Source organism: Chrysemys picta, chromosome 1, assembly GCF_011386835.1.
Source record: "Chrysemys picta bellii isolate R12L10 chromosome 1, ASM1138683v2, whole genome shotgun sequence".
Taxonomy (NCBI): domain Eukaryota; kingdom Metazoa; phylum Chordata; order Testudines; family Emydidae; genus Chrysemys; species Chrysemys picta.
The window spans coordinates 29,062,927-29,083,265 of NC_088791.1; the positions used below are offsets into that span (position 1 = coordinate 29,062,927).

Genomic DNA, 20,339 nt, shown 5'->3' on the forward strand with positions numbered 1-20,339 from the left:
TTTATAGATGCTGTATTTTTAATCAGTAATGATCTGAAGTATATCACCTATAATTGCATTAGCATTTGGGTACATAAGAACATAAGAACGGCCATACTGGGTCAGACCAAAGGTCCATCCAGCTCAGTATCCTGTCTACTGACAGTGGCCAATGCCAGGTGCCCCAGAGGGAGTGAACCTAACAGGTAATAATCAAGTGATCTCTCTCCTGCCATCCATCTCCACCCTCTGACAAACAGAGGCTAGGGACACCATTCCTTACACATCCTGGCTAATAACCATTAATGGACTTAACCTCCATGAATTTATCTAGTTCTCTTTTAAACCCTGTTATAGTCCTAGGCTTCACAACCTCCTCAGGCAAGGAGTTGAATCAAGCACAGGTTGACTGTGCGCTGTCTGAAGAAGAACTTCCTTATATTTGTTTTAAACCTGCTGCCCATTAATTTCATTTGGTGGCCCCTATTTCTTATATTATGGGAACAAGTAAATAACTTTTCCTTATTCACTTTCTCCACACCACTCATGACTTTATATACCTCTATCATATATCTAATGGATTAGTAAGACATGATTTTCCTTTGAAGAAATGAAGGAGTCACAACAGAAGCTGCTGAACATCCTACATACCTCGACATCAGCTCATATTGCGTTCCCCATCAACGAGCCTTGTTTGACCCAGCAAAACCCATATAACAGACACCAGCCACAATACCTTTCACTTGCAAGAGAGCAGACAAAAAATATGTTCCCTCTAAAGATGTGGATTTTTTATTTTCTCATTAATATTCAAATTCTTTGATGTTGACACTGCAAATGAACATGCCAGACAGCACCACACTAAATCGACCCCCTAAGACAAGGACTGGAAACAACTACATTTATTTGGAGGAAAGTCATATTCATCAGTGACCCTACGATTTAGGATCGCTAATTATCAAGCTGTTATGGCAAAATACAATCATATCAACTACCTTAAGTTAAACGCCTTCATCGAACGTCTCTTAACTGATCAAAGAATAGTTTTAGCCGATCATTCCTGAGGGTCAACTCTTCGCAAGAACAGTGTTGCAGGCCTCTCTGGATGCTGCTGATAACAGCTGCTATCTCCATCTCCACGGCAGTTGTCATGCAAAGAACCTCATGGCTTCTCCTTTCTGGCTTTCAAAAGAATGTACAATCCACTGTGGAAGACTTTCCATTTGAAGGATCAAAGTTGTTTTTTTAAAAATGGACACATCTCTCCACACATTAAAAGATTCTAGAGCCATGTTGCATTCCCTGGGAATTTACACACCTACTCAAAAAAGAAGATATAGAAAGTCACAGATGGCACAGAGATCCCGGCCTGCTCTGTTCCCTCCTCCCCAGAGCCATTATGAATCCCAACGGAAAGGACAACTACTACAGAAGTGAAGACCAGCTGCCCCACAATCTTCAAAATCTCAGCCATTTACATCTAAACACCAATTTTGATGTATTGCTCAAGCCCTCGAGTTACCATCCTCAGCTTTATTTGCTGCAATGACCCAAACATCTCCACCCCTTCAGCGACCACCTTACAATTTGTTGTCAAAACTGGGAGTGTATAACCACAGACAAGTGGGTACTGGAGATCATTTCCACAGAATATTTGATCCACTTTACCTCCCTCCCTCCTACTTCCCTTTCCTCCCTAACCTCCTTCAGGGATCCTTCTCGCGAGCACCTTTTACATCAGAAAACAAACTAACTATTTTCTGAACCTAGGTGCTATAGAATCAATTTCCACTTAACACAGAGGGAAGGGCTTTTATTCCAATTACTTACTGATACTGAAAAAGAATGGTGGTTGAAGATCCATTCTGGATCTAAGGTGACTCAATAGATTCGGAAAGATACGTTTCAGGATGGGCAGCAATAATCCCATCTCTGAACCAGGGAGACTGGTTTTCGTCCCTTGACTTACAAGATGTTTACTTTCATATCACAATCCACCCATTGCACAGGTGCTTTCTAAGATTCAATCTGGGTCAAGAACATTTTCAATGCAAAGTGCTCCCATTTGGTCTATCGCAGGGTTCGGCAACCTTTGGCATGTGGCCCGTCAGGGAAATCTGCGGGTGGGCCGGGACGGTTTGTTTACCTGCAGCATCCGCAGGTTTGGCCAATCACAGCTCCCACTGGCTGCGGTTCGCTGTTCCAGACCAGTGGGGGCTGCGGGAAGTGGCGGCCAGCACATCCCTCGGCCCATGCCGCTTCCCACTGTCCCCATTGGCCTGGAACAGCAAACCGCGGCCAGTGGGATCTGCGATCGGCCGAACCTGCAGATGCTGCAGGTAAACAAACGGTCCCGGCCCGCCAGCGGATTTCCCTCTTGGGCCGTATGCCAAAGGTTGCCGATCCCTGGTCTATCATCTGCACCCAGCGTGTTCTTGAAAGTCCCTGCTCTGGTAGCAGCACACCGTTGCAAACTCCTGAGTACGTTGAACAATGTCTTTTGCCACAGGTCCAAGAAACAAAAGTTCCTTTAATGTGCTTGTAGGTTAAGTATAAAATTAAAGAATTAAAGTTAGCTTATTGGTTAAGGAAACGTATATGTGTTGTAAAGAAAGACCCTGACTAGCAAGTAGAAGAAAGGCCTTGAAAATAATGAATTATAGGACCAAAAGGAATAAAGTAGGGAGGATATCTGGTCCAAAGAATAACTAATGAAATAGAGTAGAACCTCAAAGGTACAAATATCAGAGTTACAGACTGACTGGTCAACCGGCCACCATGTGGAACTGGAAGTAGCCAATCAGGCAGCAGCAGAGATTTAAAAAAAAGGAAGCAGCAAGTACTGTACTGTGCCTGTATTGCATCTTAAAGGTAGGCTCATCTGGGCTGCCTGTGCCCACCCCACCCCCACTCGCGAGTGGGGTTGCCAACTGTCTAAGCGCACAAACCCAAACATCCTTGCCTCGCCTCTTCCCCAAGGCCCTGCCCCTCCCATTCTCAGAGGCCTCACTCCAGCCCCTCTCCCTCCATCGCTTGCTCTCTCCCACCCTCACTCACTTTCACTAGGCTGGGACAGGGGGTTGGGGTGTGGGAGGGTGTTTGGGGTGCAGGAGGTAGCTCAGGGCTGGGGCAGAGGGTTGGTATTTGGGTGGGGGCTTGGAGTCTGGGCTCTGGAAGGGAGTTTGGGTGTGGGAGGGGGTTCCAACCTGGGGCAGGGGGCTGGGGTGTGGGAGGGTGTTTGGGGTGCAGGAGGTAGCTCAGGGCTGGGGCAGAGGGTTGGTATTTGGGTGGGGGCTTGGAGTGTGGGCTCTGGGAGGGAGTTTGGGTGTGGGAGGGGGTTCCAACCTGGGGCAGGGGGCTAGGGGTGAGGGCTCTGGCAGGGAGTTTGGGTGCAGGAGGGGGCTCAGGGCTGGGGCAGGGGGTTGGAATGCGTGAGGGGGTTCAGGGTGCAGACTCCAGCCGGCACTTACCTTAGGTGGCTCCCGCAAGCAGTGGCATGTCCGGCAGCAGCTCCTAGGCTCACGTGCGGCCAGGCGGCTCTGTGCACTGCCCCTGCCTGCAAGCACCGTCCCATTGGGCCGCGATTCCCTGTTCTCGGCCAATGGGAGCTGCGGAGTCAGCGCTCGGAGCAGTGGCAGTGCGCAGTGACCCCTTGGCTGCGCTTCCACCTAGGAGCCGCTGCTGGACATGTCGCTGCTTCCAGGAACGGCGTGGAGCCAGGGCAGGTAGGGACCTGCCTTAACTCTGTTATGCCACTGGACTTTTAGCGGCCTAAAATCTCTTGAATTGGCTTCAGTAGCCTCCAGGAGATTGAGCCTGATTATGGGAGACTCCCGGCCAAACCGGGAGGATTGGCAACCCTACTTATGGGGCAGCCACTTACAGGAAGACACTGAGGCTGCCAGCTCAAGGCTGCTGAAGCCAACAGAGCAGGAGCAGAGCTGGGGTCTGGGCAGCTTTCACCCTCTCCTGCCCATTCCACTGGGAGAGGGAAGTGCTGTTTTTAGCCCCCCTCCCCTGGCTGGAAATAAGGGTGAATTGTCTCATATTGTTTTTATCTGAAGTCAGTAATTGGAAATGACATCACTTGTTTGTTAAAGTGTATAAGAAGTCAGCTCTTAAAGGGTTCATTGCTAATACCTGCCTCCCCTCTCCCACCACTGCACCCCGCTCACATTTGTTGTCCTCGGTTAACGAAGACTGAGTTCAGAGATACATTCGTGTGAGGTCACCTCCTACTCGGAGGATCCTGTTTTGGAAAAATGTACTGCTCTGGAAAGCGTGTGTCACTTAACATTTCTGAAGGAGGAGTTGTTGTTATTTCACCTAGATGCCCCAATCAGGGTAAGAACCCCATTGTGCCACCTGCTGTACAAACATGTAGTCATAATTTGTCATGAGGAATGGACAGTCTTAATCGAGAAAAGGTATAACAAGTTAGTGTGACTAACAAAAGGAGGGAAGAAGGAAGGGAAGATAAGAGTAAGAAAAACACAAGCATGTGGTTTCATAGGTTAGCTATGACATAACTTGGAACCATTTCGCAACTTCAAGTCTATTTTTGCATTATTTTTTAAAAGAGAGCCACAAAATGTAATTTACATTGGCCAGGTGGAGGTCTGAACCTGGCCCAGTGATGCCTGCCAAATCCATTACACCCAAGATGAGATTCACCTCTGCAAAAAGTAGTCATTATTTCATCCTCTGCCCTCCACAAAGGTTTCTGCTGGGGTGGGGCTAGATCTAATATTTGCCAGTGGGAATGACTGAGAGAAGGCTCTGAGACTATGAATATTGTATACACCCCCACCTGTGTTGGTTGGTTCCTGACAGGCTGCTTTTCCTTGTAATGGAATTGTGGTCCCTTTGCATCACTGCAGTCTAGTCTCCTGGTACGCTTCTGGCTACTAGGATCTTCTACTACCATCTGTGAATTTGCACCAGAATGTGTAACTCTGCTCCTGTTCCCTCTCCTAACAGAGTTTGAGAGGCTGTTAGCAGCTCTATGGGATTCAGACTTTCTTATTTCTTAAGCAGTTCTTATTTCTATGTGCATATGTCTACATTCCAGAAATGCTATATAAGCCCCAGTGAAATTAAGCGGAGAAAAATTTTCAATAAATTTTCTTCATTTAATGTTCATACAGAATGATTGAGAGGGTTTTATACAGTTAACCCTAATAATATAAGAAGGAATATTTATATAAAATAGGTGACTCCCACAGTTTAAAATACGTCATTCTGATTATCATCTCGGTCTCTCTTTCAGTTCTATTAAGATTTTAATAATTGATCTCTTAACCTGCTAGGGTTAGAGATAATTTATTATCATTTGAAATCAGATTCTAGTATGCATTTTGATGGTATAATATATAAAACATTGGTTTCTAGCGCTAGCAGTATTTGAGTGTGCTGGTAACACTATGCAGGAATTGAAGTAGAGCCAACCCCCTCCCCGTGCAAGAAAGTAGTCAAAATTATATATATCTTGCAGCCTGTCGGGGTTAGAAACAAGCTGGGAATCTCTGTTTTCTCAGTGTGTATAGGGCACATTTATAGGTAGTTTGTGAGTCACTGGTGCCTTGGAGCTACACATGGAGCTTTTTTTGGCATTGTTCTTGACTTATGTGAACAGATACTCAGCTGTTTAACTTTTGATTCCTCAAGTGGCATTTCAGGTTGGTCCTTTTTTATGCAAGAGCATCTTTACATCTATACATTTTGTAAAAATAAAATCCACTCTATTAAATGTTTGCACCCAAGTTTGCATCATTTGTAGACGTTGGCTTCTTGCAGTCCTAGTTATTTAAGTAACCGATGCAAATATAAAGTATTTCACAATGAGACATGGCAATAAGTACATGCATATAGTAATGCTTAAAAAGAGAGTGAAAATGATTTTTTAAATCTTAATTTCTTTAAATGTCAGTGATAACTGACCATAACACCTTTTGCGACTTTGTGTTCAAATATTTAGATTTAGAGGACAACTAGCATGTTTCTCTGAAAATCTACAGAGAATTGTTAAACAAAATAATACTATTTTTATAAAGTGTTATTTTTTAAAGTTCTGTCTTTAAACCATTAATAAAATCTAATTATGTCTTTCTATTTTTCTTTTAGCTCCAGTGATAAACCGGTTCACTAGACGGGCATCAGGTAGGTTTGATAAAGTTGCATGTTTTCATTGGCCTGTATAACTGTATAACTATTGAAACAACATAATAATTATGGCTATTATGTTAAATATGTTGTAACATTAATCATATGTGTTCACAGATAACTAACTTAAATTTCTCTAAGTTAGTTATCTGGTTTGCTGAAAAAAAAATACTGTATGTACAATGACTGTTGTTAAGATTTCAGGCATCCTGCGATTTCAGGCATCCTGCAATTCCAGGGTCACAGAATTTGCCATAGAATTCTCCCATTGTTACAGAACTGGTCAAGATTCTAAGTTTACTTTAAAAAAAACAAAAAACAACAACAAAAACCCCTGAATGTTTCTGGTGGTGATGGGTGCAAAGAAAATATCAAAGGATTGTAAACCAATGTTGTTGCTCTGAATTGGCCTGCAAGCTCTGAGATGCAATATTGTCAAGCCCGAGCATTTAGAAATCATGAGTTGGCCCCCCAAAAATGATGACATTAAAAAAAAATTAACTTTTGGGTTATTTTTATTTGTTGTTTGGGTTCATAGCCTTTGGGTTTCCTGTTTTCAAATGTTTTTCCACAGCCATGAAGGTGAGAAACTTAGCTTTCATTAAAAAAAAAAAAAAAAAAAAAAAAAAAAAGTGGATTGACAAGCTGACGCTTTAAGAAAATCTCCAGTTATCCTGAGACCTATAAAATTGTGAGCTGGCAACACTGGAGAGGTGAACTAGCTCCATTATCTCAGTGAGTTAAATTTGAAACCTAAAGAAAACAATACTGACACTTTTTCCACTATGAACTATTTTACTATTGATCATTGTAACTGAAACAGATAGTTTGGGAGTGTGGGATAAGCACACTGACACCCATGCTACCTGTCCTGCTTCCAAAACCTCTAGGTTCTTCCCTGGGAACTTCAGCTATGCTATGGTCAGCACAAAAGTCTTTGCCATATTGAAAACTGAAAATGTGGGAACAGCATAAAATAAATGCAAAGTCACATGCATGTATGTTTGCAGGACTGGTGCCTGTGGTAAGTGACACACACATTAAAGAAGGATAATGCATCACAATACCTAGTTTATTTTATGTTTGCATTTGTAGTTTTAATTACATGATAATATTTCATGTACTCCAATATTGTATATTTTATCAAGCTAATGAACTGTTAGCTAACAGGAGCGTTCACTAAAAGTGAGGATAGATATTTTTGGTGCTACCTATAGTGTGTGATGGTTGGCAAGATTATACTGTAACTTTTTTTTTTTATCAATAGTTGACTTTTTAATGAATGAAAGCTGACTACCAAAGGAATGACAGCTTTGTATTTTAATAGATGGGTTCAATTCAATAGAAAAAAGTGAGTTAATATTGTAGAGGGAAAATTTCAAAAATTACTTTTACAACATTGGGAGGAAAACAATGGTTCGGGACACTTTTTTTCTGCACGCCTATATCTGAAAAACAACACTGTAAAAAACCAAACCAACTCTTGTGGGCCATTAATGCATAGTGTTGAGTCCAACGCATAGTGTGCGTTTGTCTATTATAAAGAGAGAAAATGGAGTTATGTCATTTAGAAAAGTGATAACTGACAAAAACAGCTTTTTCTCCTTAAACAAATGTGACATTTAGTGCACTTGCTTAGAAGCCTATGAACGGATTAGACTGTAATGACTTCACAGGGCCCAGAATGGTCTATTGTGTTAATGATGTGTGCATTAACTGTCTCTAATATGATCCTGGGAGTTTTGACTAGGTAAGGAGTTGAGAAAAGAACTGGAAGGCTTAAAGAAAATTAGGCCCATTTAAAAAAAAAAAAAGAAGCACTAGTAACAATCTCTGTTACACCCCATGTGGTTATTTTACAGTAACATACAGTATATACCTACAATTTGCAGGACCAGCCTTATTATAATAATCATGAAGTAGTTATTTTTAAAACAAAAAAAGTCATGAAGAGTGATATTTCTTATTTTTATTCTTAAATGCTCACTGGTGATGGAACTGGTATAGCATATTTTTAAACAGTGTATTTGTAAAATATAAGGAGACATTGTATGAGGGCTGTTGCTGACATCCATACACTTTACAAAGACATTTTAAAATAAGTGGAGTAATCTTGAAATGCAATTTTTTGTTCTTCTTCGAGAGATGTCCCTGTGGGTGCTCCACTCCAGGTGTTGGTGCGTCCCTGCGCCTTTGCGCGGAGATTTTTGCAGCAGTACTCATAGCGGCCACGCATGCTCAGAGGCTGCCCCCCACTGTGAGTCTAGGTTGATAGTACGCATGCGTGGCCGGTCTCCTCAGTTCCTTCTCTACCGTCCCCGGCCTGAGACGGAGCTCAGCAGACTCGTTAGGAAATCCCTCACTCTTGCTACAATTACCCTTTTAGTAACTAGTTTGTTGTCAGTTCTTTGTTAGTGTAGTTAATTATCTCGTTTTTCTGTTACAAAAAAAAAAAAAAATTTCTGTCAGCCGCAGCCGCTTTGGCCATGCCGGGCTCCACAGGCTTCAAGCGCTGTGCTACATGCAAAGAAGCTATCCCACTATCAGATGGCCACTCAAAGTGTATAAAATGTTTGGGAGAAGCCCACATTCCCCAAAAATGTGCCCATTGCTGTAAACTCAGTTCCAGGGCACGGAAGGACAGGGAGCTTAGACTTAAACTGCTCCTCCTGCAAAAGTCTATCGGGTCAGTTTCAGACCCAGGCGCTGAATCCAGCTCCGCTGCCCGCCACAGCCCCCCCGCCTCAAAAAAACTGAAAAAATCTACAAAGAAGGGGCAGCCTTCTTCACCAAAGAAGGTTATGAGGCAAAAGGTTTCTCCAGGCAGATCAACGGTCTCCCTGCCTGTGTTTCCTCGCCTCAGCAACTTTGATGAGCCGGGCTCTTCAGGAACCGCGCAAAAGCCGCCTGAGGCTGCGGCGGCGGCGCGAGGCATCAGGCTTCCAGTTGCCTGCCTCTATTATGGCACCGTTCGGCACCGCGACGGACGTGGTGCCGACATTTTACAACATGCCTGATCCCCTGCAGGCTGATGTTGCCCGCCCGGCACCGACCGCGGCACCGACCCCCGTGGTGCAGTCTGACAGGGAGGTCACAGGCAAAACCCCTGCTCAGAGGAATGCTCCCGCACGGCAGCCTCCCCCTGCACAGCTTTCACCTCACGCAGGACCCTCACTATTTCAATTTACTCGGACAGCAGATCTCCTGGTATCACCTATCCTGCAGTCTCCCCTGATGAATGCATGTTCTTCTCCAATGCCTGAGTCAGGATCTGAGCAGCCTTCCTCCAGTGAGGAGGAAACTGACCCACAGGGAGTTTTTTCTCCATATCAAGACTCCCACTCCCAGACCCCAGGCAATAGAGGTTATAAGAAAACTACCTCATCCTACTCTCAGGATCCTGCCTCCTGGGGGGTGAACCCCTGGATGGCACCACCTATGCCCTACCCACCACCATGGCAGTATTGGACACCATGGGCATCGTACCCTCGGGAGTACGTGTGCTATGGCAATTCGACCAGGTACAACACCAATCCAGCGCCGCCCCCTGACGAATATGCCAGTGACACAAGACACCTGGCAGCACAGTCACACTTCCAGGATAAACCTAGCCCTGCTCCTATTCCAGCAGAGCCGGAGCTAATACCTGAAGAAGCATTACTTCCCCTTCCTCCGACACCGTCGGATGACTATGCAAAATTCCAGGACCTCTTTAAAAGAGTTGCCAGTGACTTGAGAATTAACTTGGAGGTAGTCACTGAACAACAACATGAGCTAACGGACATCCTACAGCCCCCTTCTTCCTCCAGGGTGGCATTATCAATTAACGCAGCCCTTTTAGAACCCGCTAAGTCCATCTGGCAGACTCCAGCTACAAGCCTACCTACCTGTAAACAAGCGGACAGGAAGTACTTTATTTCTCCAAAGGGCTCTGAATTCCTTTTTACCCACCCGGCACCAAACTCATTGGTAGTAGACGCTGCGAACCAGAGGGCTAAACAACAGTATTCTCGTTCCGCCCCAGCCAACAAGGACAGCAAACGATTGGACCTTTTTGGTCGTAAAGTATACGCATCCTCGACCCTACAATTTCGTATAGCTAATTATACTGCAGTCCTTGCAAAATACGACCACAAAAACTATAATAAATTCATGGATTTTATTGATGACATTCCAGAACAGAAAAAACAACAGTTTAGAGCTATGGTTTCCGAGGGACAAAGCATATCACGCACTGCTCTCCAAGCGGCCCTCGATGTAGCCAACACTGCAGCAAGATCGACCGCTACAGCAGTAGTCATGCGACGGGGTTCATGGCTCTCCTCCTCTTTTTTTCCTCGAGAAGTTCAGAGCACCATTGAAGATCTTCCCTTCGACGGTGACAAACTTTTTGCTTCTACCACGAACGACGTGCTTCATTCAATGAAGGACTCAAGGGCAACCCTCCGGTCTCTAGGTCTCCAGACACCTATGACCAGAAGACGGCAATATAGATACCAACCGTATCACCGGCCACGCTATCCCGCATTTACACAACATTCCCATAGACCGCAGCAACAACAACAACAACGTCAAAGACCAAGATTCCAGCGCCGTCGTCCAAATTCTGCAGGGGCACCTCAACCCCCGCCAACTAATAGGCAGATTTGAAGCCTTGGTCGAGGGTTTAGAAAACAGCGCTCCCACTTCAGCCGACACACCTATCTTTGGACACTGCCTACGACCATTCTCCCATCAATGGAAGAACATTACCTCCGACAAGTGGGTCATAGAGGTAGTTACAATTGGATACGCCATCCCCTTCCTCTCCTTGCCTCCCACCCACCCACCCTCCCTGTCCCTCTTCAGGGACCCTTCTCACGAGCAGCTACTCCTCCAAGAAGTGCAACATCTCCTTCATCTGGGAGCAGTAGAAATCGTGCCAGAACGACACAAAGGGAAGGGTTTTTACTCCCATTATTTCTTAACAGAAAAGAAAAATGGGGGATGGCGACCAATCCTCGACCTCAGGCGGCTCAACAAATTTGTCAAAAAGCAAAAGTTCAAGATGGTTACCCTCACCACCATAATCCCAGTGCTGGAGCAGGGCGATTGGTTTTCTGCCCTCGACCTACAAGATGCCTATTTCCATGTCACTATACATCCGTCCCACAGACGCTTCCTTCGATTTACCCTCGGTTCGACACATTTTCAATACAGGGTACTCCCCTTCGGACTGTCCACAGCCCCCCGTGTCTTTTCCAAGCTCCTAGCTGTAGTCACTGCCTACCTCAGGAAACAAGGGGTCATAGTATTCCCTTACCTCGACGATTGCCTCCTCAAAGCCTCAACATTCGACAAGGCTCTCCGGTTCACGTGGCTCACCGTCGATTGTTTCCTATCTCTCAGCCTACAAATAAACAAAAACAAATCCACATTACGCCCCACCCAGCACCTGCAGTTCATAGGAGCAGACCTCAACTCCCAGACGGGGTTGGCATCTCTCCCACCCGATCGTTTCAACTCCATAAGCCAACTGGCCACAATCATTCGCAACAGTCCCCAGGTGACTGCCCGAGACTGCCTACAACTACTAGGTCACATGGCCTCGTGCACTTTTGTCGTCCAGAATGCACGCCTCTACATGAGGTGCTTCCAAGCGTGGCTGGCCACGGTTTACAGACCGAATATGCACTCTCTAAACAAGACTCTCTCCCTACCTGTCCGAGTCAAAGATTCTCTACACTGGTGGACCGTTCACTCCAACCTCTGCTCTGGAGTCCCGTTTCTTCAGCAGGCTCCATCACTCATCCTGACCACCGATGCATCTCTGACAGGCTGGGGTGCACACATGTCTCACCACACAGTACAGGGGCTATGGTCGTCAACCGAGACCTCCCTGCACATAAATGTCCTAGAACTTCGAGCTATTTGCAATGCGTGCCATCACTTCCTGCCACTAATCAAGCATCATCACGTACGCATAATGACAGACAACATTGCATGCATGTTTTATGTAAACAGGCAGGGAGGAGCTCGATCCCATTCGCTGTGCACAGAGGCTATGAAGCTCTGGAATTGGTGCATTGCGAACAACATCCGGGTATCAGCTGCCTATCTTCCCGGGGTAATGAACACCACAGCGGACGAACTAAGCAGACGCTTCCCATGGGACCACGAGTGGGAGATAGACGAGAAAACCATTCACAACGTATTCAGCACTTGGGGTTACCCAACAATAGATCTTTTTGCAACTACAAAAAACAAGAAATGTCCCAATTTCTGCTCCAGAGCAGGACTGGGCAAACATTCCCTGGGGGACGCATTCATGATCTCATGGCACCGGAACCTACTCTATGCATTTCCCCCGATACCAGTTCTCAACAGGGTCCTGATAAAAATACGAACGGACCGAGCCAAGGTGATCCTCATTGCCCCGTCGTGGCCCAGACAACCGTGGTTTCCGTTCCTCACCAGAATGTCGATTCAACCACCAATCTCCTTGCCTCTCATTCCAAACCTCCTATCTCAACAACACGGCCGTTTTCTCCACCCCAACCTGTCCATGCTTCACCTCAAAGCCTGGTTCCTACATGGTTTTCCCAAAACGAATTAGATTGCTCTGAACAAGTTCAGAAGGTGCTCCTACATAGCAGAACACAATCTACTCGCACGACCTATCTTCAAAAGTGGAAACGATTCACACATTGGTGTTCCGCTAAACACCTTTGTCCCACGTCGGTACCTCTTTTGCTCATACTTGACTATCTATTGGGCCTTAAGCAATCCGGCCTTTCTTTCAGCTCCATCAGGGTCCATTTAGCTGCTATTACAACTTTTCACGACAGAATTGATGACACGTCTGTCTTTGCTCATTCTATCACTAAGCGTTTCCTCAAGGGACTACAAACCTTATACCCAGACATTAAACCACCTACCACCCCTTGGGACCTTCATCTAGTACTGTCTTGCCTAACTCAACAACCATTTGAACCCCTAGCCACGTGCTCCCTTTTACACCTCTCGATGAAAACAGCATTTCTAGTGGCAATTACCTCTGCCAGACGGGCAGGAGAAATAGCAGCTCTTATGGCAGACCCACCATATACGCTATTTTTTAAAGACAAGGTTACCCTCAGATTACACCCCAAATTTCTTCCAAAGGTGCACTCGTCATTCCACATTAATGAGCCAATACACTTGCCGACTTTTTTTCCGAAACCACATGCGAACTCGTTCGAAGCCTCAATGCATACACTAGATGTACGCAGAGCCTTGTCATTCTATTTGGATAGAACCAAACCTTTTAGAACTTCCTCCAGACTTTTTGTCTCCATTGCGGAGCGCTCCAAAGGTACGCCTATTTCTACCCAGAGACTTTCGAACTGGATTTCCCAGTGTATCCGGTTGTGCTATCAGATGAAGAAGGTTACACCTCCAGACGGCATCAGAACACACTCCACTAGATCTCTGGCTGCCTCTGTAGCATTCTTACGTAAAGTTCCCCTGGCTGATATTTGTAAAGCAGCCACCTGGTCCTCTGAGCACACATTTGTTAAACACTATGCCCTTACTCAAGGCCCTCTATCTGACATACGTTTGGGCAGGGCTGTACTATCAACGGCGTTCCTATCAGATCCGAAGTCCCTACCTCCTTAAGATACACGGCTTTTAAGTCACCTGGAGTGGAGCACCCACAGGGACATCTCTCTCGAAGAAGAGGAGGTTACTCACCCTGTGCAGTAACTGACGTTCTTCGAGATGAGTGTCCCTGTGGGTGCTCCACTACCCACCCTCCTCCCCTCTACTTCGGAGTTGGGGGGCCTCCGTTGTAGAGAAGGAACTGAGGAGACCGGCCACGCATGCGTACTATCAACCTAGACTCACAGCGGGGGGCAGCCTCTGAGCATGCGTGGCCGCTATGAGTACTACTGCAAAAATCTCCGAGCAAAGGCGCAGGGACGCACCAACACCTGGAGTGGAGCACCCACAGGGACACTCATCTCGAAGAACGTCAGTTACTGCACAGGGTGAGTAACCTCCTCTTGTTGAGGCATTGTGCATTGTGGTGCTTTTGGTGCATTGTGATATTCAAAATGCTCTTGCAGATGGAAAAGCCAGATGTTAATATTCTGCCTACTGCAACTTCATAGAATTCAATAATTTTAAGTTGATTCATACTTTTAGGAAATGCTAGCCTGCCCAAGTGGGAAAAAATAATTATTTTTTAAAATATGGATTCCAGTCACCTTGAGACATACTTTACCAGGACTAACTAATTTTAAGGTTCTGAACTCTGCAGGGTTAGTGACTTTTAAGTCAGTGCCACAGAAAGAAATCTACATCAGGCTTCTACTACTTCTTTTCAAAGCCTAGTACTCACCACTACAATGGATAAGTTGTTTGCTATCTTTCTATCATAATTGAGATATTCCTTGCTATTTTAGTATACTGAATAAGTTTCAGTGCCTCTGCTTAGCAGAGCTAGAAATTAAACAGCCAGAGATTAATTGTTGAAGCACCTGCTGATAACAATATAAGGCATTTATTATTTAATAGCTGTTCCATTAGCATACTGTGAATATACTAATATGCTATCAGTGTTCCATTTGTTCATGGAGGGCAGGTATATAGGAGAAACAGGAAGATGTAATTGTTCCTGAATTTTAATACTTAAAACTCAATGAGATAAATAATGTATCTCTGTGCATGCGCACATGCACACTGTGTGTGTATAAATGTGATATAGTGGAATGATTTACATTCTAAAAGCTGCTTTAGGTTGTTCATAACTTTCTGAAATTTTCGCTTCTTGGCCTGGAATTTTCTATTCTTGGTCTCTGCCAGAAAGTGGATTATTTTAAGGTTCAAGAGGAAAGTGATTTAGCTGCCTTTTTTGAACAGGTGGAGAGTGAAAAATACATGTTTCCCATTCCCTCAGATTCTTGACTTTTTACAAAATGGCCCTACAACTGGAACATTTGGTTGGTATTTTTTATTACAATAGTGCCTAGTTACTGACCAAGAATGGACCCTCTTGTGCTGTGCACTGGATAAACAGAGTAACAGACAGTCCTGGCCTTGAAGAGCTAATAGTCTAAATAGACAAGACAGACAAAGTTGGGGAAAAGGATAGAACATACAAGTAGAGTGCGCAGTTTGATAGCAGTAAACATCATGCTGCTTCCACAATTTAAAAAAAAAAAATGGACTGGGGTTTTGTTAGGAGGGAATTAGAAGACAAAGATGAGGGAGTGGGAAATGCTGAAAAGGGTAGAAGGATAAGGCAGGATTGAAGAGGGAGAAGGGGAACAGACAAGGAAGGTGAAATGAGGCCATAAGGAAGGGAGCTAGAGGAAGTTGGGAGTAGTCAGTCAATCAGCAAGGGGAGAGACTATCCAGAGCAAAAACTGTAGAAAGCTATTTGATAGCGTCATCAGTATCTGTCTGTCCCTACTGCAAAAGCTCTGACGCTGCTTGCATGTTTGCTCCTGCCGCCCTCAATGTCATTGGTGCCTGGAGTTGGGTCTTATTCAGAATTTTTCTTTGCCAAACCCAAGTGACTTGTGAGGTGGGACGAGCAGTATGAGTCCAATGACTGAGGGGAGTCATCCCTGCACAGTTGTGGTCTAGGCTGCTGGGAAGAGGGATAGTCCTGTCTGGTCCCTTTCTTGCCCTGTATCCCCTCAATGCTTCTGTGCCTGCTGAGGTTAATTCTGTGTCTGCTCTTGTAAGCTTCAATGTTTTTGGACCCTGGGATTGGCTTCTCTTAGGAGATTTGAAATTTGAAATTTAGCATGGAAATAGCCCTCATTGAGGAGCAATAGCTTTCCTTGTTATGGAGGTTTTGATTCATCTTGGTAGGAAACCTGGGACTGAAAGCCTTTTAAGATCTTGTGCATACCTCAGCAGATGCCTCAGGCTCTTGTGCTTCAGTAACTTGGAAAGCTAGATAAATAGGTCATCTATTGCTCTTATGTAACACATTTTTTAATTCAGAAGTTGTAAAATTGGAAAATACTCATTCTATTTAGAATGAATCTGAACTATAGAGCTGTCAAGGTTAGGTGACTTGCAGTGCTAGCAGAAAGCTTGTTCTTTAAGATGACATATACCTGTAAGGGTACCTCACTCTGGCAGTCTCTGAAGCTCTATAAAGAAGAAAATAGGACAGCTGGACATGATATAAATGTATGTGGCACCTCAGTGTGTCACTTGGACTGTGACTAACTGAAATTGAAATACTAGAAAAGGAAAACCATGCTTTCACAATGCCTTATTGAAAAGAAGCAGCTCTTTTGGAAAGTGCCTGTTTTATTCATCTGGTAATTACTTAACTGACTGTATCCTGCTTAGTCATTTACATACGATGGTGAAATACATTTTTAAAGTGGTTTTTTTTTTTTTTTGCTAGTAAGGTAAAAAGAAATGAAACCATTTTAGTTTAAAATTTGCAAAAATGAGTTGATAGTGATTAGTTTCTCATTTTACTGAATTGAAAATCAGTAATAAAAAAACTAAACACATCAAAGTAGTTCAATTTTTATTAAGATAGAATTAATGTTACATTGTCAAGGTAGTTTTCAGCATTTTAATGATGTGATAGTGTTTACATGTACTGCTGCTAGTTTTCCTTCAGTGATTTTCATGATAAGTGTGCCAGCTATCCTAAGAAGCAATGAAGAATTCTTACTGAATTTAGTCTACTTGGAAAAACATGATATTAATTGAGGAAGATTTAATATAATTCATTCCTTCATGGAACTGGACAGATGATTTAAGTTTGGAACAATACAAGTGGTATTAAATGTAGTTGCAGTGTTAAACACAAGTGAATAATGGCAAAAACTGATACTGGAAACCAACAATGGAATATGTTATTGGGGAAGGGAAGAAACCTTTGAACTCACAGAAAGTTGAAATGTTCTCTGTGATGACAGCCTGTTGGAATTAGTTGTGCTCCACTTATGCAGGCGGGCACTCACTTCTTATGATAGTTTCAAAATAGAGAAAGAAAAGAGGATAATTTTAAATAAAATGGTCAGGTATTTTCATTAAAGGCAGAAGATGAAAATGTATTGGAATAAATGATGAATTAATATTGACATACTAAAGTATCTGTACATGCCATGCCTAGAGCGCAGGTAGAAGGAAGAACTGTTATATATTAAGCAAATCAAATTCTGATGTCTGGGGATGGGAGAGTGAGGAGCTTATTAATGGGTCTGTGATGCCAATCTACTTCTTTCAGGGGAATCATCGGATTCTTAAAAGTCTGAATTTTCTGTACCTTGGTATTTTAAGACAAGAATTCATGTCCTAACTCAAAGATGTCTGGGTTCATCCATGCCTCTCATATGCCTTTAGACACTACCTGGCTTAAATGCCCAATTCTTCACAATTTTATTTTTAAGGAACGAGAGAGAGAAAGAGAGAGAGAATGAACCATTCAATTAACACACCCAATTATTTTATTCAAAAAAACTATTAAACACTAAGGCTTGTCTACACTGAAAATACTCCAGTGACGCAGCTGCACCTCTGTAGCGCTTCAGTGAACTCTACCTACACCAACAGGAGAGGTACTCCCAGCGGCGTAGGCACTCCACCTCCCCGAGAAGCGGTAGCTAGGTTAATGGGAGAATTCTTAGTGCTGTCTACACCGGGGGTTAGGTCAGTTTAACTGTGTCGCTCAGGGGGGTGGATTTTTCACACCCCTGAATGATGTAGTTCTACCAACCTAATTTCCTAGTAAATCAGGCCCCAGGTTGCAAAGTCAAGCACTTAACTGTTACGGTTAGCTGCACTTGCAGTTGCCTTGTAACCTTAGCTTTAGTCCCTGGTGCATATGCATGAGGACAGTCTTTACTGAGATGATCAAAATTATTTTTTCCACAGGACTCTGTCTCATTCAGTGTACTAGATAGCTAGATATCAGTCTGTGAAGTGACTGTTCAAAATTCTGGGTGAATCGGTATCCTGCCCATCTCTGTCTGAAATAAGAGAAGAACATAATTTAGCATTTTAGGTAGCCACCTTTCTAGTCTTGACACCTGAAACAGAACCTGTCAGATCAATTCTTTAATCAATTTTGACCGTTTCACACTTTAGTAAGGGATTTGAACAGTTTTGATAAACCAATTTGACAATTGGTTGATATAAATTTGAATCAAACTTCAACAAAATAAATACAGTATAGGAAGAGAAGGCTAGTTCCATAACTAAGTTGTTAAATTCCATTAAGCAAGATCAGAGCTAACAGCTTTCGAGACAAGACTTTAAGACAGATTTTTCAAATTAATAATAAATATGGTTGGTATTTATCCATAAGCATTAGTTTGCAAATATGAGAGTATTAGTATAACATCCAACAAATTTACTAAGATCTCCTTAGTGGATACTGTAGAACAGGGATCAGCCACCTTTGGCATGCGGCCCGCCAGGGTAAGCACCCTGGCAGGCTGGGCCAGTTTGTTTACCTGCTGCGTCCGCAGGTTCGGCCGATCGGGGCTGCAGGAAGCGGCACGGGGCAAGGGATGTGCTGGCTGCCGCCCCCATTGGCCTGGAGCGCCGAACTGCGGCAAGTGGGAGCTGTGATCGGCCGAACCTGCGGACGCGGCTGGTAAACAAACCGGCCCAGCCAGTCAGGGTGCTTACTCTGGCGTGCCGTGTGCCAGAGGTTGCCGATCCCTTCTGTAGAAGATTTTAATGAATGCTAAATTGTATTGGATAGAACACACAACATTATTTTTCTCTGATATATTCTCAGTTCTCTCAGTCTAACTGTGCAATTTTCTATATTAGCAACCAATCAGTTTGCTTCCATTACATTTAACATCCAGGCCATCTCTTTGTGACGGAGACTCATTGGTGCCAACAGGCAAAGGTTTCAGTTTTCTTAACAAGCAATTTATGTCTCAACCTGGGCAAACTCACTACACCGAATACATTATTTTCATGGTACTTATCCATGAAGCATAGCATGTGTGGTCTCTACTGAAAGCTTGTAACTTAATGATACTCATAAGCTCTGTGAGATGTGTAAGGGTACTAGTTAAGGAATAATGTAATTATATTGAAAATTATACCCTTAGGGTCACCATGAAAGACCAACTGTAAACATCTAAATTAATTGGCAGGGGAAAGGAATGATCTGACATCGAGGGGATCACCCTGTCTGTGAATAAAGATAAAAGACTGATTCAGTATATCACACGGTCAAGAAAGACATTCTGGGTCCATTCACTGAGGAGGCTCTTGTTGAGAGGGGTTGTTTCATGAAAGATTGGATCCTGGTTCCTAGGAAGCCAGCCAGCTCTGCAACAGAGTGAACTTTGTGGGGGTGGAAAATCTACTTCATTAGTAAGGAAAGATAGCTATTAATAAGTGTAGGCATTAGTTCGTGTTTTATATTGTAACCATTTTTTCCATCACTCTCTCTTGTTGCTAGTGAAAACTCTATTCTTTCTTAGAGAAACCTTCTTTTGTTTTATTGTAAGTGCTCAGACATGATTTAAGATTAAACTGGTAAACTGGGGTACACTGCTCCTTTGGCAGCAGAGGATCTAGGATTTCTGTGAGTAGCCAGTGTCAAGGGCTGGATATCATGGGGAGAAAGCTTCAAGGGACTTGGACAGGGGTGCACCTTTTTACCCTGCAAGGCAAAGACTGGTCTGGCATAGCCCAGAGGAGAGTGTTTGGATGGCTGAGGCTGGTGGTGGTAGGGAGCTAACCTTCAGCTCTTGCCTACCAGAGGCAAGACTCCCTCTTACTAGAAGCAAGAGGTAACAAGATGACTCACAGTGCTTGAGTCACACGCTTGTACACCTAGCAAACATTAGCATATACTATTTTATTTTCCTCCCCAGATCCACCTTTTGAATGTCACTTTTACCATTAACTGGCAATATACCAGAGAACACAATAGCATTACAGAGGTGCTCAAAGGAACTACAGTTCTAGGAAATAACCTTTAAATCCATTAATGCAAGTGCTTGTATTTTACCATTTGAGGCTAATGAAACAAAACAGTTAATATGGATTAAATAAAGTTTGTATGTATAGCATTTTCATATGTAGACTGTATTTTAAAAAACATTTCGGAGCAGATGGCTATTATCAGTTCTTGTTAAATATTTCTGATTTGCTTTCTCTAATTTATTTCAGCATCTGTAACTACTGTGGTCTTAATCTTAATTTTTCTACTAATTTATTCTTTC

General features: G+C 43.7%; 1 protein-coding gene across 3 annotated transcripts in view; it reads left to right on the plus strand.

Annotated features, from left to right (window-relative positions):
• Positions 1-20,339, plus strand: part of PRKAR2B (protein kinase cAMP-dependent type II regulatory subunit beta) — a 169,915-nt gene that overhangs the window by 62,760 nt on the left and 86,816 nt on the right. For all 3 annotated transcript variants that reach the window (XM_065554177.1, XM_024110212.3, XM_005292360.4), the window contains exon 2: positions 6,103-6,138. In XM_065554177.1, the coding sequence (XP_065410249.1) occupies positions 6,103-6,138 (36 nt within the window). The remainder of the gene's footprint in view (positions 1-6,102; positions 6,139-20,339) is intronic.